The 27,368-nt window shown below is 40.3% G+C and overlaps 1 protein-coding gene across 1 annotated transcript in view; it reads left to right on the top strand.

The window, feature by feature from the left end:
- UBL3 (ubiquitin like 3) overlaps positions 1-27,038 on the top strand; it is an 83,496-nt gene extending 56,458 nt beyond the window's left edge. Inside the window, exons 2-5 of the mRNA XM_049867186.1 lie at positions 10,620-10,728; positions 18,238-18,324; positions 23,091-23,168; positions 23,467-27,038. Of these exons, the coding sequence (XP_049723143.1) occupies positions 10,620-10,728; positions 18,238-18,324; positions 23,091-23,168; positions 23,467-23,519 (327 nt within the window). The 3' untranslated portion in view covers positions 23,520-27,038. The remainder of the gene's footprint in view (positions 1-10,619; positions 10,729-18,237; positions 18,325-23,090; positions 23,169-23,466) is intronic.
- The last annotated feature ends 330 nt before the right edge of the window (positions 27,039-27,368 follow it).

Raw genomic sequence — 27,368 nt, 5'->3', positions numbered from 1 at the left:
GGTGCGAACCCAGCAAAGGAAATGATTTTGCAGTACAGCACTGTAGGGGAGGAAGCCAGGAAAAGAATACAGCACTGTGGGGGCTCTGTCTCACCTGCATTTCATTGGAGTAGCTAGGTGATTAAAAAAAAAAACCAAACCTATTGCTGTCGAGTTGAACCCGACTCCTAGCAACCCTGTAAGACAGAGTAGAATTGCCCCATAGGGTTTCCAAGGAGCACCTGGTAGATTCTAACTCCCGACCTTTTGGTTAGCACCCAAAGGTCAGCAGCCGTAGCACTTAACCTCTAGGCCATCAGGTTTTCCATTTAGGGAGAACAGAAAGCATTATATATATTTAGGTACCAGAACACAGCCCTTGCTAGAACTACATCAAATGAGATCATATATGTAAGGAAAACTTCGGTACATAGTAGGTATTCAGTAAATGTTAGTTCTTTTCCCATCATTTCAGGCTGTCTTAGCAAAACACTTCCACCATTGTGTTTCATTAATGGGAGTTTGGACAGAGGGAAGAAAGAATTGTCATCTTCCTGAAATACATAAAAACATGTTATGAATAGAGAAAACAACTGCCCTCTCCCTTCCCCTAATGTCCCCTCTTGCTTAGCCATTGCCAGCCCCTTTTCTTCTATCCTGCTTTCACATCTGCCACATTTGGTTGATAGAACCAATTGTACTCAACTGTTGTTCTTAATTTAGTGAGTCATGAGACCTAAAAATCCTCTTCAAAACAAAGGTTTCCCTAGATACAAATCCAGAGCCCCAGAGGGAGTGCTTTGGTTTCGTTCAGGTTTTCTATTTAGTTGACAGGATATATGGGAAATTGGATTGCTGTTACATGTTGTAATCTGGTTAAAGCAGTTAGTTTGGGTTCTGTATGCAGGTTTTAAAGGGAGATCCCTATAACCAGGTTTTAAAGTGATATAGAACCATGATCTAATTCCGAACAAACATGTATTCTAAGATTATAGGACTTGGTACTTGAAAAAAATTAATTTTAAGAATAAAAACTAAAACCAACCCCATCACGGTTGAGTTGATCCCGACTCCCAGTGACCCTGTAAGAAAGAGTAAAACCACCCCATAGGGTTGCCAAGGCTGTAATCTTTTTTTTTTTTCTTTTTAATTGTGTTTTAAGTGACAGCTCAAGTTAGTTTCTCATACAAAAATGTATACACACATTGTTATATGATCCTAGTTGCTCTCCATATAATGTGACAGCACACTCCTTTTCACCCCACATTTCCCGTGTCCATTCAACCAACTCCTGTCCGCTTCCGCCTTCTCATCTCACCTCCGGACAGGAGCTGCCCATTTAGTCTCATGTATTTTTTCTTTTTTTTTATCTACTTGAGCTAAGAAGCACACTCTTCACAAGTATCATTTTATGTCTTACAGTCCAGTCTAACCTTTGTCTGAAGAGTTGGCTTCAGGAATGGTTTTAGTTCTGGGTTAACAGAGTCTGGGGGCCATGTCTTCCAGGGTTTTCCAGTCTCGGTCACACCATTAAGTCTGGTCTTTTTTTTTTTTTTAAACTAGAATTTGAGCTCTGCATGCCACTTTTCTCCTGCTCTGTCAAGGACTCTGTTGTGTTCCCTGTCAGGTCAAGGCTGTAATTTTGAAGCAGACTGCCACATCCTTCCCCCACAGAGCAGCTGGTGAGTTCCAGTCACCTACCTTAGGGTTAGCAGCCAAGTATTTAACCACTGCACTACCAGTTCTCAAGAAAACAGTTCAGTTTTTTCATGGAACTTTATATCAGTTTCCCAAATTTATTTTAAAGTAAATAAATGTACATTGTGAAGTATTTAAAGGAAGCACATTATGTAGTTAGTGATGTGATTTACCAAACCGATAATGGTTATGATGATGACAGTGAGAGGTAATTTCTAATAGCTGACTAGCTGCTTACTACATGGCAGACACTAAGTGCTTTAGAATGCATTAGACACTTTGTGCGATATAATTTGAGTCTGAAATGTATTTAGAAGAACCCAAAGTTTGTTTCTTCACTGATGTGAGAGAAAAAAAAAAAATCAGTCTACATAGAAACCAAGTAGGCTAACTCACTATTATTGTTAATTCATCTTTATAACCCCAACAGCTTCTCGTTCATGCTCAGCACTCAAAAAGTAATTTATAAATAGCTCAACGGTTCATATAATTTAAAAAGTATTAAATGTTGCTTTGGAATGCGGTTGTCTATTTAAATTTTAAAATGAGTTAAATGTTCTGGAAATTCACATTCCAAGTAAAATTAAGTGGAAGCGACGTTGTTAACGTTTTACTTGGGCACTTAAGCTGGAGAATTCTCCAGCCTTCCTTTTTACCTACCTCGCAGGGTAGGTAAATGTTTCTACAATTAAAAATAGGAAATCCCATTGAGTTTTCCACCTATAAAGATTTAATATCTATTAAAATCGGCATTGTGCTAAGTGCTAAAAAATAACAATGTAGAAAAAGGATGATCCCATAGCTTCAATCCATTTAGCAAATCTCAGTGTGTTTTAAAACTCCATGCCTCAGTCTACTGAATAAGAGTAAATTCATAGAAAGAATTCAGATATATTTTCTTACAGGTTAAAATCTGTTTTCACAATGCCTTGTAATATATAACTTCATAAATGTGACTGCCATGCCGTTTCATGGGGAATAAGAAGGCTTTCTTAGCTCCTCCAATTTAGTTTGAAATTCGTTTCCTACTCTTTATTAAAAATTGTGTCTCATTATTTCATCCAGGGATGATTGGGCTCAGGGGCGTTTGCTTATGCCATCATCTCGCAGACGTGCAGGCCAGTGTGTAGATTTGGGGGCTGGGGAAGGAGAGCAGAGTGTTCCAGGCAGACAGAATGACATGTGTAAAAGCAAGTACGTTTTGAGGATCTGAGAGAAGATATATGTGGTTGCAGCTTGGGGAGGGGAGAGCTGTGACTTGGTTCCTGGCACCCTTTAGCAGAATGCTGAACAGCATGTACTTTGTGGTCAGCAGACCTAGGTTCAAATCTCAACTTACCCACTGACGAGAGTGTATTATATCGCTAAGTGTCTCCAAACTTGTACCCACAGCTCTTAAATGGGGGTAGAAATACCTGCTTCAGAGAGGGGCCAAACAAACAAAAAACCCCAGTGCCATCGAGTCAGTTCCAACTCCTAGCGGCCCCGTACGACAGTAGAACTGCCCCATAGGATTTCCAAGGCTGTAATCTTTACTGGAGCAAATCCTCAGGTCTTTTCTCCCACGGAGCCGCTGGGTGGATTTCAACTGCCAACTTTTCAGTTAGCAGGCAAGCGCTTAACTGTTGGGCCACCAGTACTCCTTCAGAGAGGGGTTAGGAGTAACTAAATAGAGTACCTTTTACAGTAAGCCACTTAATAAATAGAAGCTGTTAGCATTTGGACTTTTTTTTTCACTGTACCATCCCATACTGTGGAATCTCGGACTCACAGGAGCTTCCTTTATATTATATTATTATGTTTTAAATTCATCCAGCAAATACGTATCTGAACACCTACAGTTTCATACATGTACTAGCTACCCCTCCTCCCATCAGTAGCCTCTCTTACAGCTTCAAGGTTATGAAATCTTCAATGGATTTCATATTAATCTTTAGTAATTCAGGCACCAAGCACAGTGTCTCAGAAAGTGTTTGAATAAATGAATGATTAAAAGAAAGTTTATGAAATATATGTAATTACTGTAGTTTAGCCCTACAATTGTTTGAATAATTTCTTTTAAATCAGTCCTACGTAGAAAAATGAGTACATTTCTGTTCTCCCTCATTCATGTTTCTTGTACATTGCAGTTTAAAAAGATTAAAATGTCGTTTATGAATCCATAGCTCTAGAAAATGAAGGGAATATGCATATCTATTTTAAAATTTCATAGCATGGCTTAAAATAAGTCACTGATCAAGTAGCGATTTTAATACGATATTTTTAGAAAATGCTATTCATCTTCAACTGCAATGAAGAAAAATAAGCAGAGATAGACATATAATACCGTGTGGATTTGTAGTGAGCTGAGAGCCTGCTTTTTCATTCTGAGATAATTTTAGATTCACGTGCAGCTGTAAGAAATGATGCAGAGATACCCCATGTACCCCTCGCGCAGTTTCCCCTGTGGTGAATGCAGAGAGACCCCATGTACCCTTCACGCAGTTTCCCCTGTGGTGAATACAGAGAGATCCCATGTACCCTTCACGCAGTTTCCCTAGTGGTGAATACAGAGAGACCCCGTGTACCCTTCACGCAGTTTCCCCTGTGGTGAATACAGAGAGATCCCATGTACCCTTCACGCAGTTTCCCTAGTGGTGAATACAGAGAGACCCCATGTACCCTTCACGCAGTTTCCCCTGTGGTGAATACAGAGAGACCCCGTGTACCCCTCACGCAATTTCCCTAGTGGTGAATACAGAGAGACCCCATGTACCCTTCACGCAGTTTCCCCTGTGGTGAATACAGAGAGACCCCATGTACCCTGCACGCAGTTTCCCTAGTGGTGAATACAGAGAGACCCCGTGTACCCTGCACGCAGTTTCCCTAGTGGTGAATACAGAGAGATCCCATGTACCCTTCACGCAGTTTCCCTAGTGGTGAATACAGAGAGATCCCATGTACCCTTCACGCAGTTTCCCTAGTGGTGAATACAGAGAGACCCCGTGTACCCTTCACGCAGTTTCCCTAGTGGTGAATACAGAGAGACCCCATGTACCCTTCACGCAGTTTCCCCTGTGGTGAATACAGAGAGATCCCATGTACCCTTCACGCAGTTTCCCTAGTGGTGAATACAGAGAGACCCCATGTACCCTTCACGCAGTTTCCCCTGTGGTGAATCCAGAGAGATCCCATGTACCCTTCACGCAGTTTCCCTAGTGGTGAATACAGAGAGACCCCATGTACCCTTCACGCAGTTTCCCCTGTGGTGAATACAGAGAGACCCCATGTACCCTTCACGCAGTTTCCCCTGTGGTGAATACAGAGAGACCCCATGTACCCTTCACGCAGTTTCCCCTGTGGTGAATACAGAGAGAGACCCCATGTACCCTTCACGCAGTTTCCCCTGTGGTGAATACAGAGAGACCCCACGTACCCTTCACGCAGTTTCCCCTGTGGTGAATACAGAGAGACCCCACGTACCCCTCACGCAATTTCCCTAGTGGTGAATACAGAGAGACCCCATGTACCCTTCACGCAGTTTCCCCTGTGGTGAATACAGAGAGACCCCATGTACCCTGCACGCAGTTTCCCTAGTGGTGAATACAGAGAGACCCCATGTACCCTGCACGCAGTTTCCCTAGTGGTGAATACAGAGAGACCCCATGTACCCTTCACGCAGTTTCCCCTGTGGTGAATACAGAGAGATCCCATGTACCCTTCACGCAGTTTCCCTAGTGGTGAATACAGAGAGACCCCATGTACCCTGCACGCAATTTCCCTAGTGGTGAATACAGAGAGATCCCATGTACCCTTCACGCAGTTTCCCCTGTGGTGAATACAGAGAGACCCCATGTACCCTTCACGCAGTTTCCCTAGTGGTGAATACAGAGAGACCCCATGTACCCTTCACGCAGTTTCCCCTGTGGTGAATACAGAGAGACCCCATGTACCCTTCACGCAGTTTCCCTAGTGGTGAATACAGAGAGACCCCATGTACCCTTCACGCAGTTTCCCCTGTGGTGAATACAGAGAGACCCCATGTACCCTTCACGCAGTTTCCCTAGTGGTGAATACAGAGAGACCCCGTGTACCCTTCACGCAGTTTCCCCTGTGGTGAATACAGAGAGATCCCGTGTACCCTTCACGCAGTTTCCCCTGTGGTGAATACAGAGAGATCCCATGTACCCTTCACGCAGTTTCCCTAGTGATGAATACAGAGAGACCCCATGTACCCTTCACGCAGTTTCCCCTGTGGTGAATACAGAGAGATCCCATGTACCCTTCACGCAGTTTCCCCTGTGGTGAATACAGAGAGATCCCATGTACCCTTCACGCAGTTTCCCCTGTGGTGAATACAGAGAGACCCCATGTACCCTTCACGCAGTTTCCCTAGTGGTGACATCTTGCAGAACTGTAGTACAATACCACAACCAGGAAATTGGCATTAATAAAATCCACGGACTTTATTCATATTTCTCCAGGTTATGTGAACTTATCTGTGTGTCTGCATATCCATTTGCAGGCGCTCTGGTGGTGCAGTGGCTAAGAGCTTGGTTGCTAACCAGAAGGTTGGCAGTTTGAATCCACCAGGCCCTCTTTGGAAACCCTGATGGCACAGTGGTTAAGTGCTTGGCTGCTAACCTGAAGGTTGGTAGTTTGAACCCACCAGCCGCTCAGCGGGAGAAAGATGTGGCAGTCTGCTTCCGTCAAGATTTCAGCCTTGGAAGTCCTGTGGAGCAGTTCTGTTCTGTCCGGCAGGGTCACTGTGAGTTGAAATCGACTCAACAGCAGTGGGTTTTGGGTGTATTTCTTGAGGTCTGTGCAGTTTTATCACATGAGCGGATTCCTGTGAACCCCACCACAGTCAGGATACACAGATCAGCTCTATCACAGGAACCCCTGTGCTGCCCCTTCATAACCTCAGCCCCCTCACCCCCTTCTTCCCCTTGTATGCCCTCCCTGAACACCTGGCCACCACTGATCTGTTCTCCGTCTCTCATTTTGTCATTACGTAGATGGACTCATACAGCGTGTAACCTTGTAGGATTGGCTTTTTTTCACTCACCAGAATTCCCTTGAGGTAGATTGAGAGCTTTTTGAAAGTGATTTGCGAAGAGGGCCTAACCTCTCTCCCACTGGCCACTTGCTTGTTACTGTCCTTTGGCAAATGAGTGGGAATGAGCATTGCATATAGTAGAGGCACTTCTGCTGTGGTTTCCCCAAGGACTCGCATATGAAATAGGTCCCCCACTACTCATTCCATTCTTTAGAGACTCTCCCCAGAGAATCTGGGAATTCCTTTTCTGATAAGCATGCCCATTTCTCAGTGGGAAACAGCCATATTTCTCTTAAAGGGCGTGGTCCATCTCCGTAATTGTTTCATTTCCAATCACTGTTCTAATCCGACCCATCTGCCTTTCTCCCTCTTTCCTTCCCCTGAGTTTTTCCACCCTAACTAATTGGAAACAAATTATTTTGTGAATTAAGTTCTAGGTGTGTTGTCTCCCAGTTTATATAATCTGACCAAAAAAAATCGATAATTTGGCTGAAGACCTTTTTGAACTTGATATCACATGCGTGGAAGGGTTCTTGCTGTTTCCTTTGAGCTTACTGGACACCACTGTGTTAGTTCTTAGCTCTTAGCTTAGTCTTGTTTTGATTTGTTTTGCCTCAAAAGGAATTATAAAATATGTAATTCATTTGGATGCTCTAAACCCTGTACCCTGGAACTTCATTACACAATAGGTGCGCTGTCTCAGACCAAGTCATTCAGAGTCCTGACAGACGATCTGATTTTTAGACCAGCGTGTACGTGAAATGTATCACATTTGAAGCTGTAAATGAGAGTATTGTTTTTAACCCATTGTCAATGTGTTGAGGACCCCACTACTCTACAAGCAGAGATTCTTTTAAGATATTTTATAGATTGACAGCTTGGCTTCAAAGAAGTAAGAAGGTCTTTCTTGCATTCAGTGTTTAAATAATTGAGACATTATCTTTTAAAGAACTAGCTCACATTTATAGGAATTGCTGAACATTTACTGAAAGGAGCTAGAATTGACATCTTTAATCTGACCAAGCCCTGGAAGGTTCTTGCTGTAAGACAGTAAAACCTGCAAAACCCGGAACCTGTGTAAGGCAGAAACCTGTCAGAGAAGGAAAACTCAAATGTTTTCCACTAAAACGAGTGATAGAAAAGTGGTGGCTGCACCCTGTCAAAGGCAGAAAACTTGGGAGAGCCGGGAAAACAAGGCAGTCCCATCTGGTTCCAGCTCTCCCAGGTGTCACTGTATATGCACTGAACCACTGACCAACCTATGTCTTCAGGTGTTTATCTGGATGATTGCTTTCAAGGTTTCATCTAAATGTAATGATGGGATTCGGTGTTTTGGTGTTATCTATCGTCCTAAGATGTACTTGACTGCAGACCGAGACAGAGTCATGCATCTGGGCAAGGAGCAGGGTCATCTCATAATAGATATCAATACAGGACCAAGTCAAGACTTACTTCCCTATCAATAACTCAGTCGTTTTCTTTATTAGAAAACTAAGTACAGTGTACAGGTTAACATGGCCATGCAGAATTAATTTTACTTGTCACAATGCCTTACTAAATGATAGCATTTCTATAAACTGTGGCTTTTTGCTGACAGTAAAGCCCCAGAGTCCAGCAAATTCAAGATTGAGGTGTTTACACAGTGGAACCAGCCACACACCCATGTGACCACTGAGAAGAGGCTGCGTTCCGTTCCCGTTTCATACACTCCCTGCCCTGTGCCCAGAACCCTACAGCCTGGGTTTGAGTCTTAGCTCCGGCCCAACCAACCTGCATTTTCACTGCATCTTGAAACTGAAGAAACTGCGATGTCAGTTGTTTGTGGAGTACACGCTGTGTGCCAGGCACTGTGCCAGGCAGGGTGTTAACTTTACTCAGCAGCTTCATTTTGCGTGTTTATTGCTGTTACTTTCAGTTGTGGGTTTAAGCTTGTTTCATGAAACAATCTTTAGCTGTTACTGTCAGTTTTTCTTTCTGTTTAGATATATATGGCTGAATTATGATGAGGGACATAATTTCTTGGACATTCGTGACTAAAGGATCCTTGTAAAGTGGTTTGGAAAAGATTCCATGTAAGTTCAAAGCATAGTATGTATTTGCCAATATTCGTACATGAAGAGCACAGCCATGAATGTGCTGCATAGATGTTAGGTCCCTTGCTTGAAAAAGCACTTATGACTACTTATTGGCTATAGGACATAAATAAAGTGGTACTTCCTTACTATTTAATCATTTTTGCAAACTACTACTTGAACTTTTTTCACATGGAACTTGCAGAGCCTCTGGGTTGTATTACTTCTTTACAGCAGTGAGATTTCATCAAATCTCCTCTGTTAAGCTTTTTGGTCTGATTTCATTCGACTTAAGAAAGGCACAAGAAACTCTTACTGGATATATCGAAAGGGCTTTTCACCTAGGATCAAGGTGTTTTTTGTTTTTCTCTTTTTCAAAACTTATAATGTACGAACAGTTAGAATACTGGTTCTCATATGGAATCCAAAAGAATGACTTGTGTATATGCGCATTTCTGACTTTGAACAAATTATCAAATTGGCAAGGCACTGGTGGGAGCATTGCTGATGTAGGGGAGACAGTAATCAGTGACCCCATATCTTGATGATGCCTCAGTACTTAGGCATCAGTATAGTCTCATTGTGAATGCTGGCATTTTAAAGATTTTCTGGTATTTTTTATAAGAAAAAAAAAATTGGTAACTGAAGAAGAGAGCTTGGGTAACCTGGGACCTGGCACAGTTGAAATTGGAACAATGACACCCTCTGTTCTTTGCATGTAAAGAATCCAGGCTAGATTGCCTAGTCCCAGGGCTCGGCTCTGGACCAGACCCAAACTTAGGGCGGTCTTATTTACTCTCTAACAGAGGCCCACCCAGAGGTATGGAAAACCATGTTTACAGTCCTGTGAGTTAGGGAAAATGAATTTTTATTTTATTTTTTAAATAATATCAAGGTAATCACAGCAGGTGAAAATTACAAAGTGAGCATTTTGGAAAATATGTTAAGAATAGTATAAGGAGCCCTGGTGACACAGTGGTAAAGGCTTGGCTGCTAACCAAAAAGTTGTCAGTTCGAATTCTTCTAGCACCTCTGCAGGAGAAGGACCTGGACCTCTGCTCCCATAAAGATTACAGCCTAGGAAACTCTGTGGGGCAGTTCTGCTCTGTCACATGGGGTCACTATGAGTCAGAATTGACTCGACCACATCCAACAACAACAAGCAAATACAAACTAGCTTGGAAATGTAAATCCAGTGAATCTCAACATTTTTAGTTTTGTTATCCCCCTTGGTGTTTTTACTGCAAGGGAATGAATCTCTGACTTTTGTCACATGCCCTGCTCTCCCCGCACCAAGAAATGTTCACACAGTTAAAGTAGCTACTATTATTGATTCCCCCGTCAACAATTAATTTGGTTAGTTTTTTTTTTTAATAGTTTTTATAGGTTAAAAAGTATTACATAATTTTGTTTTCTCTTTTTAAGGAGTACCAACTAAGTTTTTTTGTTTTTAGTGATGAGAATTTTGAAATAGAAAATTCATATTTGATAGTAATAGTTATAACCTACAAAAGTCCGATTCTGAGCACTCTTTAGGTAGGTGAGTTTAGAAGCGCATGCATTTTGCTTTTCTTTTATTCATTTATTATGGCATATGTATGTGCATGTGTATAAAAAAAATTTTTTTTTATACAGACGTATAATTTATATACTAGAAGTAAAGTCATATACTTAGATTTCCATTCTAAAAAAACTTTGCAGAATTTAAATAAAAATAACTAGGAAGTGGCATTAGCAATAGTTTATATTGTGATTGAAATAAAATTAAAAAAATTTTTTTTACTTTAAATGTCAAGATTTATATTAAGAGAACCATTGCTTTCTCCCCCCAGATAAATTTGCGCCTCATCTTGGTGAGCGGGAAAACAAAAGAGTTCCTGTTTTCTCCTAATGATTCTGCTTCAGACATTGCGAAGCATGTGTACGACAACTGGCCAATGGGTGAGTGACCTTTTCCTCTTGAGAATGAATAATGTTAATTTTTTATGCCCCAACTTGTTTAACAAAAGTTTTGACATAGTGGCAAATATATGAAATACAAAAGCACAAAGAATAGAGAATGTAGGGCCCAGACTTAAAGGGGGAGACCATTGTACCCTTCCCTAGATTTTACCCTTTGCCTCACTCATTGCAAAACGCAGGTTAAAGTAGCCCAGTGCACAAAATCTGGCTTTTGCCTTAGGACTGTTTGATGTATCTTGCAGCCCTGTCATTGGGTGCATAAATATTTAATATGGTTATATCCTCCTGGTATATTGTCCCTTTAATCATTATGTAGTGTCCTTCCTTATTCTTTGTGGTGGATTTAACCTTAAAGTCTATTTTGTCAGAAATTAATATTGCCACTCCTGCTGTTTTTTGATTATTGTTTGCTTTATATATATATTTTTTCTGTCCTTTGAGTTTTAGTTTGTTTGTGTCTCTAAGTCTAAGGTGTGTCTCTTATAGGCAGCATATAGACAGATAGTGTTTTTTAATCCATTCTGCCTCTCTCTGTCTTTATTGGTGCATTTAGTCCATTAACATTCAGCGTAATGGTGGATAGGTATAAGTTTAGTGCTGTAATTTTGATGTCTTTTTTTGTGTGTTGTTGACAGTTTCTATTTCCCACAATTTTTTTGTGCTGAGTAGTTTATATGTTGTCTTTTCCTCTTCTTCGTTGTTGTTGATTTTGTTTCTGCCAAATCTCTATTTCTTGTATTTTATTTTGATGAGTAGGATAGTTAGTCTCCTTTGTGGTTACCTTAATATTTACCTCTATTTTTCTAAGTTTAAACCTAACTTTTATTTCTTTATATCGCCTTGTCTTCCTCTCCATAAGAAAGATCAGTGACTATATTTCCTAGTCCTTCTTTATTATTTTTATGTGGTCTTCTTTTACATAACAACATCGCTGTTACCCTGTTTTGAGGGTTTTTTTTTTTTTTAATCTTGATTTATTTTTGTGATCCCTGTCTGGGTCGACATCTGATTGCCCTGCCTAGTGTTCTAGTTTTGGGTTGATACCTGATATTATTGATTTTGTAACCAAAGAACTCCCTTTAGTATTTGTTGTAGTTTTGGTTTGCTTTTTACGAATTCCCTAAACTTCTGTTTAGCTGGAAATGTCCTAATTTCACCTTCATATTTGAGAGACAGTTTTGCTGGATACATGATTCTTGGCTGGCAAATTTTTTCCTTCGGTGCTTAGCAGAAGTCATCCCATCGCCTTCTTGCCTGCATATTTTCTGCCCAGTAGTCTGAGCTTATTCTTATTGACTCTCCTTTTTAGGTTTTGTTTTTTTTTTTTTTTTTTGTAGGTGACTTTTCATTTATCCCTAGGTGCTCTTAAAATTCTTTCTTTATCTTTGGTTTTGGCAAGTTTGATTATAACATGTCTTGGTGACTTTCTTTTAAAATCTACCTTATGTGGAGCTCAGTGAGCATCTTGGATAGATATCTTCTCATCTTTCATGATATCAGGGAAATTTTCTGCCAACAAATCTTCAACAATTCTCTCTGTATATTCTGCTATCCCTCCCTGTTCTGGTACTCCAGTCACTCGTAGGTTATTTCTCTTGATAGAGTCCCACATGATTCTTAAAGTTTTATTCATTTTTTAAAATTCTTTTATCTGATTTTTCTTCAAGTATATTGGTGCCAAGTGCTTTGTATTCAGGGTCACCAATTCTGCCTTCCACTTGCTGGATTCTGCTCCTCTGACTTTCTATTGAATTGTCTAATCCTGTAATTTTATTGTTAATCTTCTGAATTTCTGCTTGCTGTCTCTGTATGGATTCTTGTGGCTTATTAAATTTTTCATTATGTTCTTGAATAACCTTTTTAATTTCTTCAGCTGTTTTATCTGTGTGTTCCTTGGCTTGTTCTGCATATTGCCTGATCTCCTTTCTTATTTCTTGAAGAGTTTTTATATCAGTCTTTTGAATTCTGCATCTAGTAATTCCAGGAAGGCATCTTCATCCAGAAGAGCCTTTGACTTTCTGTTTTGAGAGCTTTTTGAAGAGATCATGGTCTGTTTCTTTATGTGGTTTGATATTGACTGTTGTCTATGAGCCATCTATAAGTTTTGTATTAGTTTGTTTTATGTTTGCTTACTGTAGCCTAGTTTCTTGCTTTGTTTTGTTTTGATATGCCCAGATGGGTTGCTTGAGTGAGCTAGCTTGATTATTTTTGCCTTTGGAGCTCTGACATCTTGTTACCAGATGGCCAGAGCTGTTATCAGGTATATGAGCTTATGAGTCCATTCACTTTTCTTGTGTGGATTCAGCTCAGGTGTCTAGGTAGCTGGTCATCAAGTGTGTGGTACAGGCTCTGTCCTACAGCCTTAGAGGGGCAGGGGTGTTTGGTGTCGATATTGCTATCTGTTTGCAGCAGGGAGTCACGCTCTGAACAGGGCAGGGGGCTGAGAACCATCCCCCAATTGTCTCTGAGAAAAGTATGTCCCTGTTCCCTAGAGTGTACAGGTGGGTGGGTTCTGCACACGGACCATGGGTACCCACCCAGTGCTTTGGTTGTAAGGACTGGGAGGTACCAGCTGTCCTTGGACCCCTGTCATGGGTGGCTGGGTGATCTGAGTGGAGCCACCAGTCCTTAGGCCCCTGATGTGGATAGGTGAGGACCCTGTTTAATAGGCAAGGTGGTGTCAAATGAAAAACACCCACCTCTCCACTGCACAGCAGAAACATTTGCAGTCTGCCAGCAAGGGCCTATTCTCCTGAAATAGGCCCCCACACACAGGTCCATGCCGGGGGGAAAGATATTCAAAGTCCATGGGCCATTTATGCCTGGACAGGAACCGCTTCTGTCCTGAGCTCACCAGGTTAGTGGAGCTGGCAAGTTATCTTTTCCCCCTGTTGTGAATTTATTCCTTCTCCAAGTTCAGGAGCATGGCTCAGAGTGCTCAAATGGGCCTATCACAGGCCCAGGGAAATCAACAGCTGCTGAAGCTGGCTTCGGGGCAGGAGGGTATGGTGAAATACCTGCAAGTACTTAGCTTTTGCCCAGAGCACAGTTCTTCTCTGGTTCTGGAGGTGTGAGTAGGCTGTGTGGCTGGCTGCTTCTCCCTGAGGAAACTGCGGCCAAACGCTACCACCAGCCCCCCACCACCGCTCCTAGGAGTAATGCCTGAGGGATCCCAGTGATTCAGGTCTGGCAACTCCTCTCCCCTTCTGAACCGTCTCTTTCTCCCTCTGCTGCTCAGTCCATTTTCTAACTTTGCCTTTGATGTTCAGGGGTCCTAGCTTGTCATAAATATAATCATGTCACTTGATTTTTTGGGTCTTTGTTATAAGAGGGATCGCCAGAAGGACCTGGCTATTCTGCCGTCTTGCCCCCGCTTCTTGCCTTAGGACTGTTCTAATGTAAATGAACATGCATATTTTAAGAAGTGTCTTAGTCATCTCGTGCTGCTATAACAGAAATACCACAAGTGGATGGCTTTAACAAAGAGAAATTTATTTCCTCACAATAAAGTAGGCTAAAAGTCCAAACTCAGGATGTCAGCTCCAGGGGGTGGCTTTCTCTGTTGGCTCTGGAGGAAGATCCTTGTCCTCAGTCTCCCCATGGTCAAGGAGCTTCTTAGGTGCAGGGACCACAGGTCCAAAGGACGTGCTCTGCTCCTGGTGTTGCTTTCTTGGTGGTATGAGGTCCCCAACTCTGCTTGCTTCCCTTTCCTTTTATCTCTTGAGAGAGAAAAGGTGGTGCAGGCCACACCCTAGGCAAATTCCCTTTACATTGGATCAGGGTTATGACCTGGGTAAGGGTGGTGTTACAATCCCACCCTAATCTTTTTAACATAAAATCCAGACACAAAATGGAGAATGACCACACAATGCTGGAAATATGGCCCAGCCAAACTTATACACACATTTTTGGGGGGACATAATTCAGTCCATGACAAGAAGGAAAACTGCAAGTAGTTAATATACACACACTTGCATATTTGTATCATACCCATCTATACAAAACAGAAGGTGAAAGAAAAGAAAAACTATCTTTAACAGATTATAATACATTCTCTTTGGTCTACTCTATACCTAACCTACTTAAAATTGAATTTTATACAAAGTTAATTTCTAATTCCATGTCAATTCCTGTGTTCTTTGAACAAGGCCAAGATGATAGAAAGCCCACTTAATGTTTTCATTTTCAAGACAGTAGGTATCCGTGAAAAAATTTTGAGTGTGTGTGTTTGGCGGCGGTTTTACTGGGGTGGGTGTTTGGCGGTGGTGGGTTGGCGGGGACGCACTTTTTCCTTTCCGTGGTTCTCTTCTGCATAATAGGACACTGTCTCACCTCCCTTAAGTAAACCTTTAGCTTATGATCTCCCTTTGAACTTTCCCCAAGTGTCTTCTTGGCCCTTTTTATGGCAGGCACCAGAGCCACATGACTGTGCCAGCTGATTTCAGCTAATTTTACTGGCAGAAGCAGTTTGGACTTTTAAAGGCTGAGACTTGTTTCAACAAAGAACACAGTGTGTATACAAAATGAATGATTTAGATAGATCAGTGCTGCTCAACCTTAAATAATATATGGAGCCCTTTTAGGGAAGAAAATTCTCATAGGTTTCCTAACGCCCACTTAAGCTATTTTTTTTAATTAAAATGTGACTTGTTTTAAAATGTACAAACATTGAAAGTCTTTATGCTTATAACTTGTATCCAACCGTAGAACTAAAGCCAATCTATAAAGGAGATGCAGCTATAACTCTAAAAGCAATAATATTCAAACTCATATTCACACACCCGGTGATAGGGTTTTGGTGAAACCGAGTCCGTACTAGCGCAGCGGATGCGGCACTGTGGAGTTGGGCGTGCTGCCACTTCCACATGTTGTATGCTGACTCAGTTATCTGCAGATTTGCCACAAAACCTTCGTTCACACAGTGTACCAATTTGTCATTCAGCCTTCACTCGGCAAGAATGCGTCTTTGAAATATTAGGTTAACCTCCGTGCTTTTCTCATTAGCCCGTTGACAATTAAAGCAGGACTGCTTGGCACCCGCGCGATCGGAAACAGACGTGCCTGTGTGGGTGCTAAATCCCAGGGCTCTGTTTGGTTGTAAGGTCATTATTTGAATCATCTAGACAATCTCTTTCAGATTATCGTGAAAGTGAAAACACAGTTTAAACATTCTTGAAGAGGACTTTTAAAAGCAAAGGGTCTGTCTTTGTGGTTTTCAGAGCTGAGCTTAGGAAACACTGGTTTAGACAAATCCTTCCAAGTACTGGATCATTCTTCCCGTTAGTAGCCAAGTGAGTTAGTGCTAGTTAGTCAGGGAGGGGATGAAGCTAAAGGCTGTCACTGAGAAGACATTTCAGAAAGGTAAATTGGCTAAACATGGGGCTCATAGAGTACTGGGCTTTCTTCATAACCACGAAAAATAGCTAAGTATCAGTACAATAAGAATTTTAAATACCTGTCTAATAGTGATGTTTTACTAGCTATGTTCACAGGATTACTTTTAATCGGTTTCAACATCCATAGATATTGTAGAAAAGATCATAGAAGACCAAAAAAGCTATCCCTTTTGTGCACCCCCCCATTATTTTATTTCAGCAATATTATTGCTTGAGGTAAGAAAAAATACTTTTACTTTCATAATTGACTTAGATTATTAAAACTAGTTTTATTTAACTTCTTAAAATTCCCTGATTAAAGGTAAACAAAGGACAGGCTCAAGTGTAGCAGGTCTTTGCCATAAATAATATCCCCAAAGAATGAGCTGTATTGAAAATTGATTGTGTCATCCCTTTGTTCATCATTTTCACATAAAAGTTTTAGATTCCCAGTCTTTCCCGAGTTTGCCAAATCTGTTCTGCATTTTTAGACACTGCAGGGAATAAATTTTTTTTTTATTCCTATAAAATATTTAAACCAAGAATATAGGTCTACAATGTATCAAAGTACTAAAGGTCAGTAAAAGTAAATATCTACTGATGTTAAGAATGTGTAGTAAATATTAAATCCATAGAAGAAAATCCTTTGTACAGTAGACTTCTGGGAGCAATTAGTTTCCTTTAGCAGATTGTCATGCAGTTCAGTGAAAAGATCGATACTAGATGGAATGGTCAGACACACAGCTCTTATTGGGCCAGGTGTCACCCCGGAAGTCCACTAAATACATGTTGCTAATACCTGGAGTTCTCCTTTGTCTTTAAGCATTGTCCTGTAGGTGAGTCTCAAAACGTCAGACCCTCCAAGCGGGGGAAGGGAGTAACGTATGAAACCAGTGCCGCACCCGGAAATCACAATGCTTTTTGTATAACATAATGAATTTCTGCGTCTCAAAATAACACTTGAAATATTTTTAGAAATTGTACTTCCAAAACGTCGTATAAGTTGAGAAATGTGTGCCTTTAGCCTCTTTTCTCTGTGGGTTAGAGAATCGCTGCCCTTACTTTGTGTCTGTGGAACACCTCCGTTCAGACATGCAATATCCTAGTAACAGTGTCATCCATACTAAAGTGTTGAGAGCTGATTTGATCTTTCTTCCCCAAGACGAGAGACTTGGGATAAATGGCCACAAAGGAATGCCAGAGGGTAGAGGAGAAAAACAAGGAAAATGCCCCAAGAATAGGCTGAAGACTGTCACAGACCCGTCCCCTCCAGTGTCTGGGCACCTGAGTCACTGAGAGGCAGTGGTTTTGTCAGACTTGAATTCATATTCATTGTGAACCCTCAAAGGAGAAAGAAAAGCTTTCTGCTACCCCCTTCGCTTCTGTTACTCACTCTTTTCAGATTATTTAGAGCTATTTTGTTGTGTGTTGACTGTTACCTTCTTTTATGGTAAACAAACATCATACTAGAATTTTTGACAAAGACAACTGAGGAATTCTTAAAAGTTTATTAAAATCAAAGTTTAAATAGTTACAAGTAAATGAAAATTACTAACTCCATGCCCTATTCATAAGCATCTCATTCCATAGCGTCAGTATCTTTAAACCATTATTTTTTGTACTTATTTTTTGTTATTTTCAAATCAATATATTAATTCACTTAAAAATCTTTAATAAACCTATTATTTCTAGCCTCGAATATACATTTTAAACAGGTTGCAGTATTGAAACATTATAGTCCTCTGTTAGTAACTGGTAACTGAAATTAGTTTTCAAATGGTACATCTCTTTACTGGGATGAGATTTTCTCAATTCATTAGCTTTAATTTTGTAAACTCCAGGACTACAGTTTGGCACCTCTTAGTATCCTCTTTTTTTTTTTTTAGTATCCTTTACCAGGCAAAGAAAAGTAGTCTCCCTCATTATTTAGTGATAAGAAAAAGAGAAAACAAAGCTGCGGTGAATGTGTGCATTGTGGCGCCTGAATTATTAAGAATTTCAAAGTGTAGTCTTTTTCTGACTGTCTAGTTGGGATCTGAATTTGTAAAACAATACAGTAGTGCCTTAATTATATGTTGAAATGCTCCTGACCATCTCACTGGATTCTTTTCAGACTGGGAAGAAGAACAAGTCAGCAGTCCAAACATTCTCCGACTTATTTATCAAGGGCGGTTTCTACATGGAAATGTCACATTAGGAGGTAATGACCACCTTTGTAATGGGATTTAATTCCATCTCATGATGACACTGTATCTTCCTTTTAAATGCTACTGTCTTTGATTTTACAAAAAAAAAAAAAATTATAAAATCAAATTCAGAAGGAATTTTGTGCATTTCTTTGGTATGCTTGCTCCTTTACATTTTGTATTCTGTTAAATTCAATTTTAGTACCATGAAAGTTTTTCTTACCTTATAATCTATCCCATTTTCAGTGAGAGTCTATGCTTATTATTTTATAAATGTTATTTTATTGTACTTCTGGATAATGTAATGTGAATATTACTTTTAAGTTAAAATTATGTACACAGACTAGAAAAAGTTTTCAATTGGTTTTCAAATATAGTAATAAATGGATTGGAAACCCTGGTGGCATAGTGGTTAAGAGCTACGGCTACTAACCAAAAGGCTGGCAGTTCGAACCTACCAGGTGCCCTTGGAAACCCTACGGGTCAGTTCTTACCCATGGATCTTTCAGTTTGACTCTAACTGATGTCATTGCTAATCATGTGAGAATAAAAGTAAACGACTAAAATTAGAGGCCAGTATAGTGTAGTGACTGAAGAGTAAATTCTAGAACCAGACTAAGTTTTATCTAGCTCTACACTTTTACCACTTACTGGCTGTGTAACCCTGGGCAAGTTACTTAACCAGTCTGTGTCCTAGTATCCTCCTCAGTAAAACAGGATAACAGTAGTGCTTAACCAACCAACCAACCCAATGCCGCTGACTAGATTCCAACTTACAGCGACCCTATAGGACAGAGTAGAACTGCCCCATACAGCTGCCAAGGAGCACCTGGTGGATTCAAACTGCCAACGTTTTGGTTCACATCTGTAGCTCTTAACCATTACACCACACGCAATTGTGATTGGAGAAATGTAGCTCAATGGTGCCCCCTTCTGGGATATATTTTCTGTCATAAGCAAGGTTTCTGTTGTGTCTATGTGTTTCAGATGTATTCAGATAATTAGAAATTGGAAGGCAAATGAAGAAAGGTGATTCATTTAAGTATGTTTTTGTTTAAATATAGTGTCTTATTCTCTACACCTGACAGTGAAATATTCAATCTATTTTTCTTTAAAGGTAGAATATATTCATTCATTCACATATATTTATTGCATTCTTCCTATTTGCCAACCCTTGGGGATGCAGGGCTGAACAACATAGCATCTCTTCAAGGTGCCGTAGTATTATGTAGGAGAAACAGACAGAATCCAGTTTTAAAACACTGTGTTAAGGGCTGGAGTAGATACATGCCGATGATATGACAGGAGCAAGTAGGTAGAACATGTCTTGATATAAATCTCATACAGAATAAGTTTTGGGGGCAGCGGTATAACCAGTCTGAAAAGTATTTCTGTCTACTATGAGGTATCTGCCATTTGAATACAGCTTTACTTTGTTTGTAGTTCGTTTTATTATACCTCTTTGTGTGATTGGAGGGAACCAACCCTTAATGTAAGAATTGAATATTAGCTCTCTGGCTATATTGTACATTCTTTAAGGATGGGGCCATGTTTAGTCTTTTTTTTACTCCCCCTGTGGCTCACACAAGAAATTGTTAATTCAAACAATTGGTAAATGTTGCTTAAGGAACTCCTGCGGCACAGTGGTTAAGTGCTCAGCTGCTAACTGAAAGGTCAGTGGTTTGAACCCACTAGCCGCTCTGTGGGAGGAAGATGTGGCAGTCCACTTCTATAAAGATTACAGCCTTGGAAAGCCTGTGGGGCAGTTCGGCTCTGTCCTATAGAGTCACTTTAAGTTGGAATTGACTTGATAGCAACGGGTTTGGTTTGGTTTTTTTTTAGTCATTGAATGTGGATAGTGAAGAGCACACAAGGGGATAACAACTGTCTTCAGGTATTTGCAGGACTGCTGAGGGAGAAGGCTTCAGCCTGCCCTCTGTGGCCATGTGCATTAGACTTAGGACCAATAGTGGGAATCAGCCACGGACAGATTTCTATTCAATAGAAGAAAAAAGTTTTGAACACATTGAGCCTCCTAAAGAAAGAATGGACAGCCTTGGGAAAGAGTGAGATCCTTGTCATTGGTTATATTCAAGCAGTAGGTGAATGTGAGCTTGTAGGAATATGTGTTATGGGGAGGAGTCAGTCATCATTGACTGGCTGAAGTGTGTGGCTAAACTGGGAAACCTGGGAATTCTCTGCCATTCTTGAGATTTTATGCTCCAGTAAGTTTCAGGTTTACATTTTTGGATCTCTTAAAACATAGCCTCAAATCCCCTTTTTTGAGATGGGACTTTTTAGTCATATAGGATTTCAATGTACTAAAATGTGGTAGCAGCCTTACTAACTGGAGGACAAAGAAGGAGAATATCAGCTAAAAGTTTCATATTTAATACATTCCAGGTCAGTGCTTTCCAAAGTGTGGTTCTTAGACCGTGGGCATGAAATCCACCCAAGGACACGTGTTTACAAACGTGCATCTCTCCATCCCCCAACTCCTGCCTCCCAATGTGATGCTGGATTGAAGGCCTGTTCTGAAAAGTCTGTACGGTGTCATAGGAGACAGCAGACGCACCTACAGTGAAGGAAACAGCGCTTTAAAGCCCCGTGTCTGTCTCACTTCACCTTTAATACTGTTAGCATCAGTATTTTCTGGGTCTCGTTAAAATTCAAATGGAGAAGAAAAACAGTCCCCACCAATCAGATTTCTAGCTTCAAATGTAAGCCAGTCAGCATCTGTCCACTCCTGTCCAACATTTCTTTAAATTTACAGTTCAGTTCACTCACCTGTTTGCTGAAATTCATCTTCCTTGGCATCTCAGAGTGGTGATCTTGGCAGTGCTCCTTGGCGCCAAACTCTGAACCAGGCACCTTCCTTACATCGTCTGTCTCATTTAATTGGCACAACTGTAAGGGGCAAATACTAGAAGTAATATCTAGATTAAGGGGACCATTTAAGGTTACTGGCCACTGCCGTCAAGTTGACTCAAAGCGACCCCATGTGACAGAGTAGCACTGCCCAATAGGGTTTCTAGGGCTGTAATCTTTATGGAAGCAGACTGGCAAGTCTTCATCTGCAGAGCAGCTGGTGGGTTCGAACCACCAACCTTTTGTTTAGCAGCTGAGTGCTTAACCACTCTACCACCAGGGCTCCTTGTTTAAGGAGAGGTTAACTTGCTCAAAGTGCAGGTGGCAGAGACAGAATTACTAAATTAAGCAAGGCTGGCTGGCCTGCTAGAGCCAAGAGGATAGTATGAGAGTGACACATTTAGGTATGCGTACGTTTTAACTTCAGTGCAAGGGTAGAGTGTTCCTTAGGCTTTACCTATACATTTGATGAAATTTCTAACATAAAGTCTTATTTGCATTTTAAAAACATTAATCAGGCCTAGGAGATTACCCCTCCCCTCCCAGGAAGGGTAACTTTCTTTTTTCCCCTCCTAGTGTATTTTTTTTTTAGTGTATGTTTAGGAAACCCTGGTGGCGTAGTGGTTAAGAGCTACAGCTGCTCACCACAAGGCCGGCAGTTAGAATCCACTAGCTGCTCCTTGGAAACTCTATGGGGGAGTTCCACCCTGTCCTGTAGGGCCGCTGTGAGTAGGAATCGACTCAACAGCAGCAGGCCCGGGTATATTTAAGGTACTTTGGGACCATCGTGCCTCATTTGAACTTAAGCGCTTAAGAGAATAGACTAAATTGTGGCTTTTATTTGTTGTTGTTGTTTTTAGGTGCCGTCTAGTCGCCTCTGACTTGTAGCGACCCTGTGTACAACAGAATGAAACACTGCCGGGTCCTAAATTACAGCTGTTCAACTTTAAATAAAATGGAAACTTGCCTTGATTACGTGAGATATAATATTGAGGATAATTTGGGCCCTCTTTTAAAAAAATGATCATCCTATAAGGCAAGATTTACAAAGTAGGTAGTAGGCGGTCATGCTTGCTAAGTGATGATCTTAAGCCTAGTTAGTTAGTGAAGATAAAGTCGTTAGGAATGTCAGAACTAAAACATCTCCCCCACGGCCCCGCTCCGGAAGCTGCTAATGCCAATACTGGCTGCTTTTCATTTTAAACACGGAGGAACAAAAGGTTTGCCGTGAAACTTGATGTTGGTGTTTGCTTTAGTGGTTCATGAATACATGGTTGTTTACTATATTATTGTTTCTATGTCTGAAATATGTTGTAATAACTTTTTACTTAGGAGTGAGAAAAATCTTTGGAAAACTCAATTAGAAAACAATAATCTTTAATAATGCCAAGACTGACCTTTTTAAGAACTTTATTTTCTAATTGAAGAATACAAGGTTGAGAATAAATATTGAAAATTAAGTTTGTCATTTCTTCTTTGTCTTCATTATAGCAGCCTGTTCAGTGCGGTAATTTTATTAGGTGACTGACAAGTAATTAGATTTAGAAACAAATATCTCCCAGTGTAAACTTTTTCTTAATCTAGAAAAATTATTCTTAAAAAAATTTTTTTTAAATCCCCCCCCGCCAAAGGCTGTCTCTGTTATTACCTGATTATGTATTTTCTGTTACCCTTTCCTCAAACAACACGGATGCACAAGTGAAGCCGATGGCCATAGCTAGGAAAAATCGTTACTTGAATTGTAAAGGCTGTTTCTAGTAACATTAATTTCATTTTGTAAAGGAGGTGCTCTCTATGGTCAGAAGCTCCATCTTTTGAGGAAAGCAATCCATTTTTTAAATGGTTTCAGTTCTAGATAGGTACTTAATGGGTCACTGTGTATGTAACACATTGTTTTCTACTTTTCACATAGCGTTAAAACTTCCTTTTGGCAAAACAACAGTGATGCATTTGGTGGCCAGAGAGACATTGCCTGAGCCAAACTCTCAAGGTAAGGCAGGCCCTGGAGACTTTCCTAGCGGGAGCCACAGAGGCAGGCGTTCCAGAATGTCTTGGTTTTTCTTGGCCATTCTGAGGGAAAGGAAATTTTCATAGTTTATGAATAGAGCTTGTCAAGCAAATAACCAGACATTTTGGAAACAGGCTAAAATTATAGAAGCATTTGTTGTAGCTTTTTAATTAAAACAAAAAAAGGAGATGTTAAAAAAGCAAAAACTATTTCTTACTAGACTTGGTTCCCCCTTCTGAGGGTAGCATTTATAAACAAAACTGCTGTTTGTTTTCCACAGGTCAGAGGAATCGGGAAAAGACCGGCGAGAGTAATTGTTGTGTAATCCTGTAAACACTGTCTGCCGTGTCTGCTGAGTGCGTGTGACGGAGTCATTGTCCCTCATGCTGCTGGGACAGGAGACACCCGCCATCGCATCAGAAACCCCTAGAACAGCCTGTCTGTCGACCCATGGAACAGAACAATTACACCAACTCTGTCAACTGAACCAAGGACATTTTTCACTATGATTTTTTCTTTCTCGTATTTTTGTTTATTTGAGCAGTTTAAAGTGCATTGGTTTTTGACTGCAGTCAACCTCCAGGGGAAAAGTTAACACGTTATCTTCCATAGCAGAAACCATTTTGCTGCCACAAAATGTTCATCACCAGAACTAACAAATGAAGTGTTCCAAATACAATTTGCACTAAAGAAAAAAACAAACAAACAAACAGATTGACATGGTTTGCCTCGTCAGCAGAATTTGTAACACGGTTTATGGCACTTAGAAATACTCGTAGATACGGTTCCACACTGGAAGACACTCAGCAGTTAGTGGAGTTAATTACTGGGCCAACTTGAGAGGAAAAAATGGAATCGAAACTAAAACATTGGGTGAATCCTACCAAAGTCAGCCTCGGGGGCTGCGCTGGCACAGAGTCCTACACTGAGTGTGACTACTTTCACTGCAACACATGAAAACAAACAAAAAACGAAATGTGCCTGTTGTCTCAACACTCAGTAGAGGGCTGATGAAACATTGTATTCCTTTACCACGTGCACTCTCGCGTCACACAGTAACCAAGTGCTCATTCATACCGCACACAAAGGGACGAGAGTGCGTTTCCTAGCCTTAATACGGGAGGGGTAAATTCCAGCCGCTCAGAGGCTTTTATGATTGTGCAGAAACGTTAGAAAACCTCATTTACTGATCGATTTTATGTATTTGAATATCAGCAGATTGAATTTTTCCATAATTATTGCTCATCTGTGGCTCTGTCCAGTGTCATGCATACTCATTACAGCTCAATTGAATTCTAAAAAATTAAAAATAAATAAATCTCCATAGCACTAATTTTGTTTCTTTATGTAGTTTGCATTTGGTATTAGTGCTTGCAATTGTATTAAAATTGAAAGCTGATTTTTTTAAGGCAGACATGATTTAGGATGCCGTTCTTTCTTCTGTTTTGTACCAATAATTTAAAAATTGATACGCTAAAAACAATTTGCACAGCACTAAAGCATGAGCTAGTTTCATCTAAACCTGTAAAAATATAAAAGATTTTTATATTTTTTTCACTGGGAAGAAATCCTTCCTGGGTGGAATTACAAATATGTGTAGAATATATTTAATAAAAAAAACTTATAAAATACCTAACTATAGAACTTAAATATAGATTGGCGTGTAGTATATAGAACCATATTCCATATAAATAACTTAAGCCTTTATAAAAATGAAGTTACAGGCTGACCTTATGTTCTGAACTTAGCGTCCTGGCCCTTACGAACATGAAGTGTGAATGGTTCCAGACAGTCCTCTTTGTTTAAATGTAATCAGGTTATTTTGTTCATTGTTAATGCTTTGATGGAAAGGCTTTATATGCAGTAGACCTACAAAAATACTGTTCATACTGATCAGAATTAAATTTGTATAGAGCAGAGTTTTAAAACAAATGTAAATAGCACTAAACATTTTCTTTCTGCAACCGGTACTTACAGAGTCTTTCTGTAAACTAAATAAAAATACATGGCAGTGCATTTTGGTGGTAATTTTCAAGGTCTTGATTAGGTCAATAATTGTTTAAGGACGGTCTCATCCATGTTAAAGTTTGTTTTCTACTTTTCTTTCTGAATCCTTTTCTCGCTCTTCCGATTCATGTTCCGTCGCCGGTGTCGGGGTGTGCCCAGTGCCTGCTTGACACCTGGCCGGGCTCATTTGTGCACAGTCACAGCGGTGGATGGGATTACGTTGTCTCTGTCATCGCGAAAATGTTACTTTCAAGAGATGTTAAATATTTACATGCTGTGTTGACTGTAGCACCAGTGAGAATTCTTTTACTGTTGACTAAAAGAGAGTCTGGTCATTACTTAATTGGGCCATTAAGCCATTTATGGCTCTACTTTTGTAAAACCAACTCCTGGTGATTATTGTTAATACCTCTTTTAATTCTGATCGCTCCTCTCTTTTTCCAGATTTAAAGACTGTCACGTAATTATGACTGAGGTTTTACGATGGTGAAACTCTGTGTATATTGTCTACTGATTTTCACGATCTTTCTCTGTAAGGCCCCACGTTACGTTTTTCCCTTTTCTTCCACAAGACCTCTCAATTTAGAGTTTGCGAAATGGGAGAAACCGGTTCATTGGTAGAGAAAGAATTGTGTCTCTTAATATCAAATATCATAGTTGTGCAAAATGAAAAAGAAAAGTAGTAGCAGTGAATTTATATATGGAAAACACCAAAAATTTAGACACCGTAGTAGCATGTACATGAAACTTAACTATTCCTTTTGAGATAGTTCCTTGGACTGTCTGATGATTAAAATGTGATTGGCCCTGTCCAAGGCTGCTGTTGAAGACCCTTCTGCCCAAAATAGCAGCTCGCTTACCTGAAGGCGAGATCTGACACATCTAATCAGAGCTCACCTCTCTTCCCTGAACTGTCTAGGCTTTAAGCATTCTGAGCAAGGCAGAGCTTCGCTATGAAAGCCCCAGCATGGCTCCCGGGTTGGAACCGTTTGCTTTCTCTTCAAGATAAGTTGCTTCCTAATCTTACTGTGACAATGATAGTATCTGACATCATCATTCACATTAAATGAGGTTTTCTCTTTGCAAACATTTATTCTTAGTTTTAATGAAGTCATCTTGACCAATGTTACAGTATTTCTGTTAGCTGATTGTAATAAGCAATGTTTAATGTGAAAAGAAATTAAAACTTTCTTCATCTGTTGTAGAATACTTCCTTTCTTTCAAATGACTCCCATTCATCATTTTGGTGTATTTTCCTGGTTTTTATTTCTCCACTGTTTTTCTTTCTCTTTTTTCCTTTCTCCAACTTACTACATTCTTCAGTAGAATTCAGCTTGGTGCCAGCCTTGACTCTGCCATATTTTACCCAAAGCAAAGAGAAGTGATCAACTGAAATGTGGGAGGCTTTCCTGTGATGTTTGTAGACCACAGGCAGGCATGTCTTCAGTTCTTTCCCGTTATCACTTTGTAATGTAGTCACTTGTTAGCTACACGGAGTAATTGGGGGGTGGGAGGCAGTCTTAAGAAGACATAGAACCTAAAATTATGGTTGAACTAGTTCGTGGACAAAATTCAGCAAAAAATACCTGGTTCTTAGATGTTAGGTGCTGTCGAGTTGGCTTCTGCTCACAGTGACCCTGTGTACAACAGAAGGAAACACTGCCCGGTCCTGCACAATCTTGAGCCCATTTTTGCACCCACTGTGTCAATCCATTTCATTGAGGGTCTTCCTCTTTTTCGCTGACCTTTTACCAATCATGATTCTTAGATAGCAATGTTTAAACCAGTATTGGGTTGTAAAGCAGATTTAATTTAAAATATGGTGTTTTGTAAGACTTTGATGATGATATCAAATGTCTGTCTTTTACATGTATTTTTTATGTTCTGCCTCTTTCACAATGGCAGTAGGCATAGTAAATCGACACTTGGAAAAGGAATGTCGGTCTCTTTCATGTGATCCAACCAGTAAAAAAGGAGTAGGGCAAACACGTTTGTACACGTGTGTATACACGTTTTTAGTTGCCATTGAGTTGACTCCAACTCATGGCAACCCCACGACAACAGGATGAAACATTGCCCTGTTCCGTGCCATCTTCACAATTGTTGGTATGCTCCAAGCCCATTGTTGTGTCCACTGTGTATTTTGAGTGCCTTCCTATCTAGGGGGCTCTTAGT

Source organism: Elephas maximus, chromosome 23 (genome assembly GCF_024166365.1).
Source record: "Elephas maximus indicus isolate mEleMax1 chromosome 23, mEleMax1 primary haplotype, whole genome shotgun sequence".
NCBI classification, from domain to species: domain Eukaryota; kingdom Metazoa; phylum Chordata; class Mammalia; order Proboscidea; family Elephantidae; genus Elephas; species Elephas maximus.
This window is presented reverse-complemented; position numbering and strand designations above follow the sequence as displayed.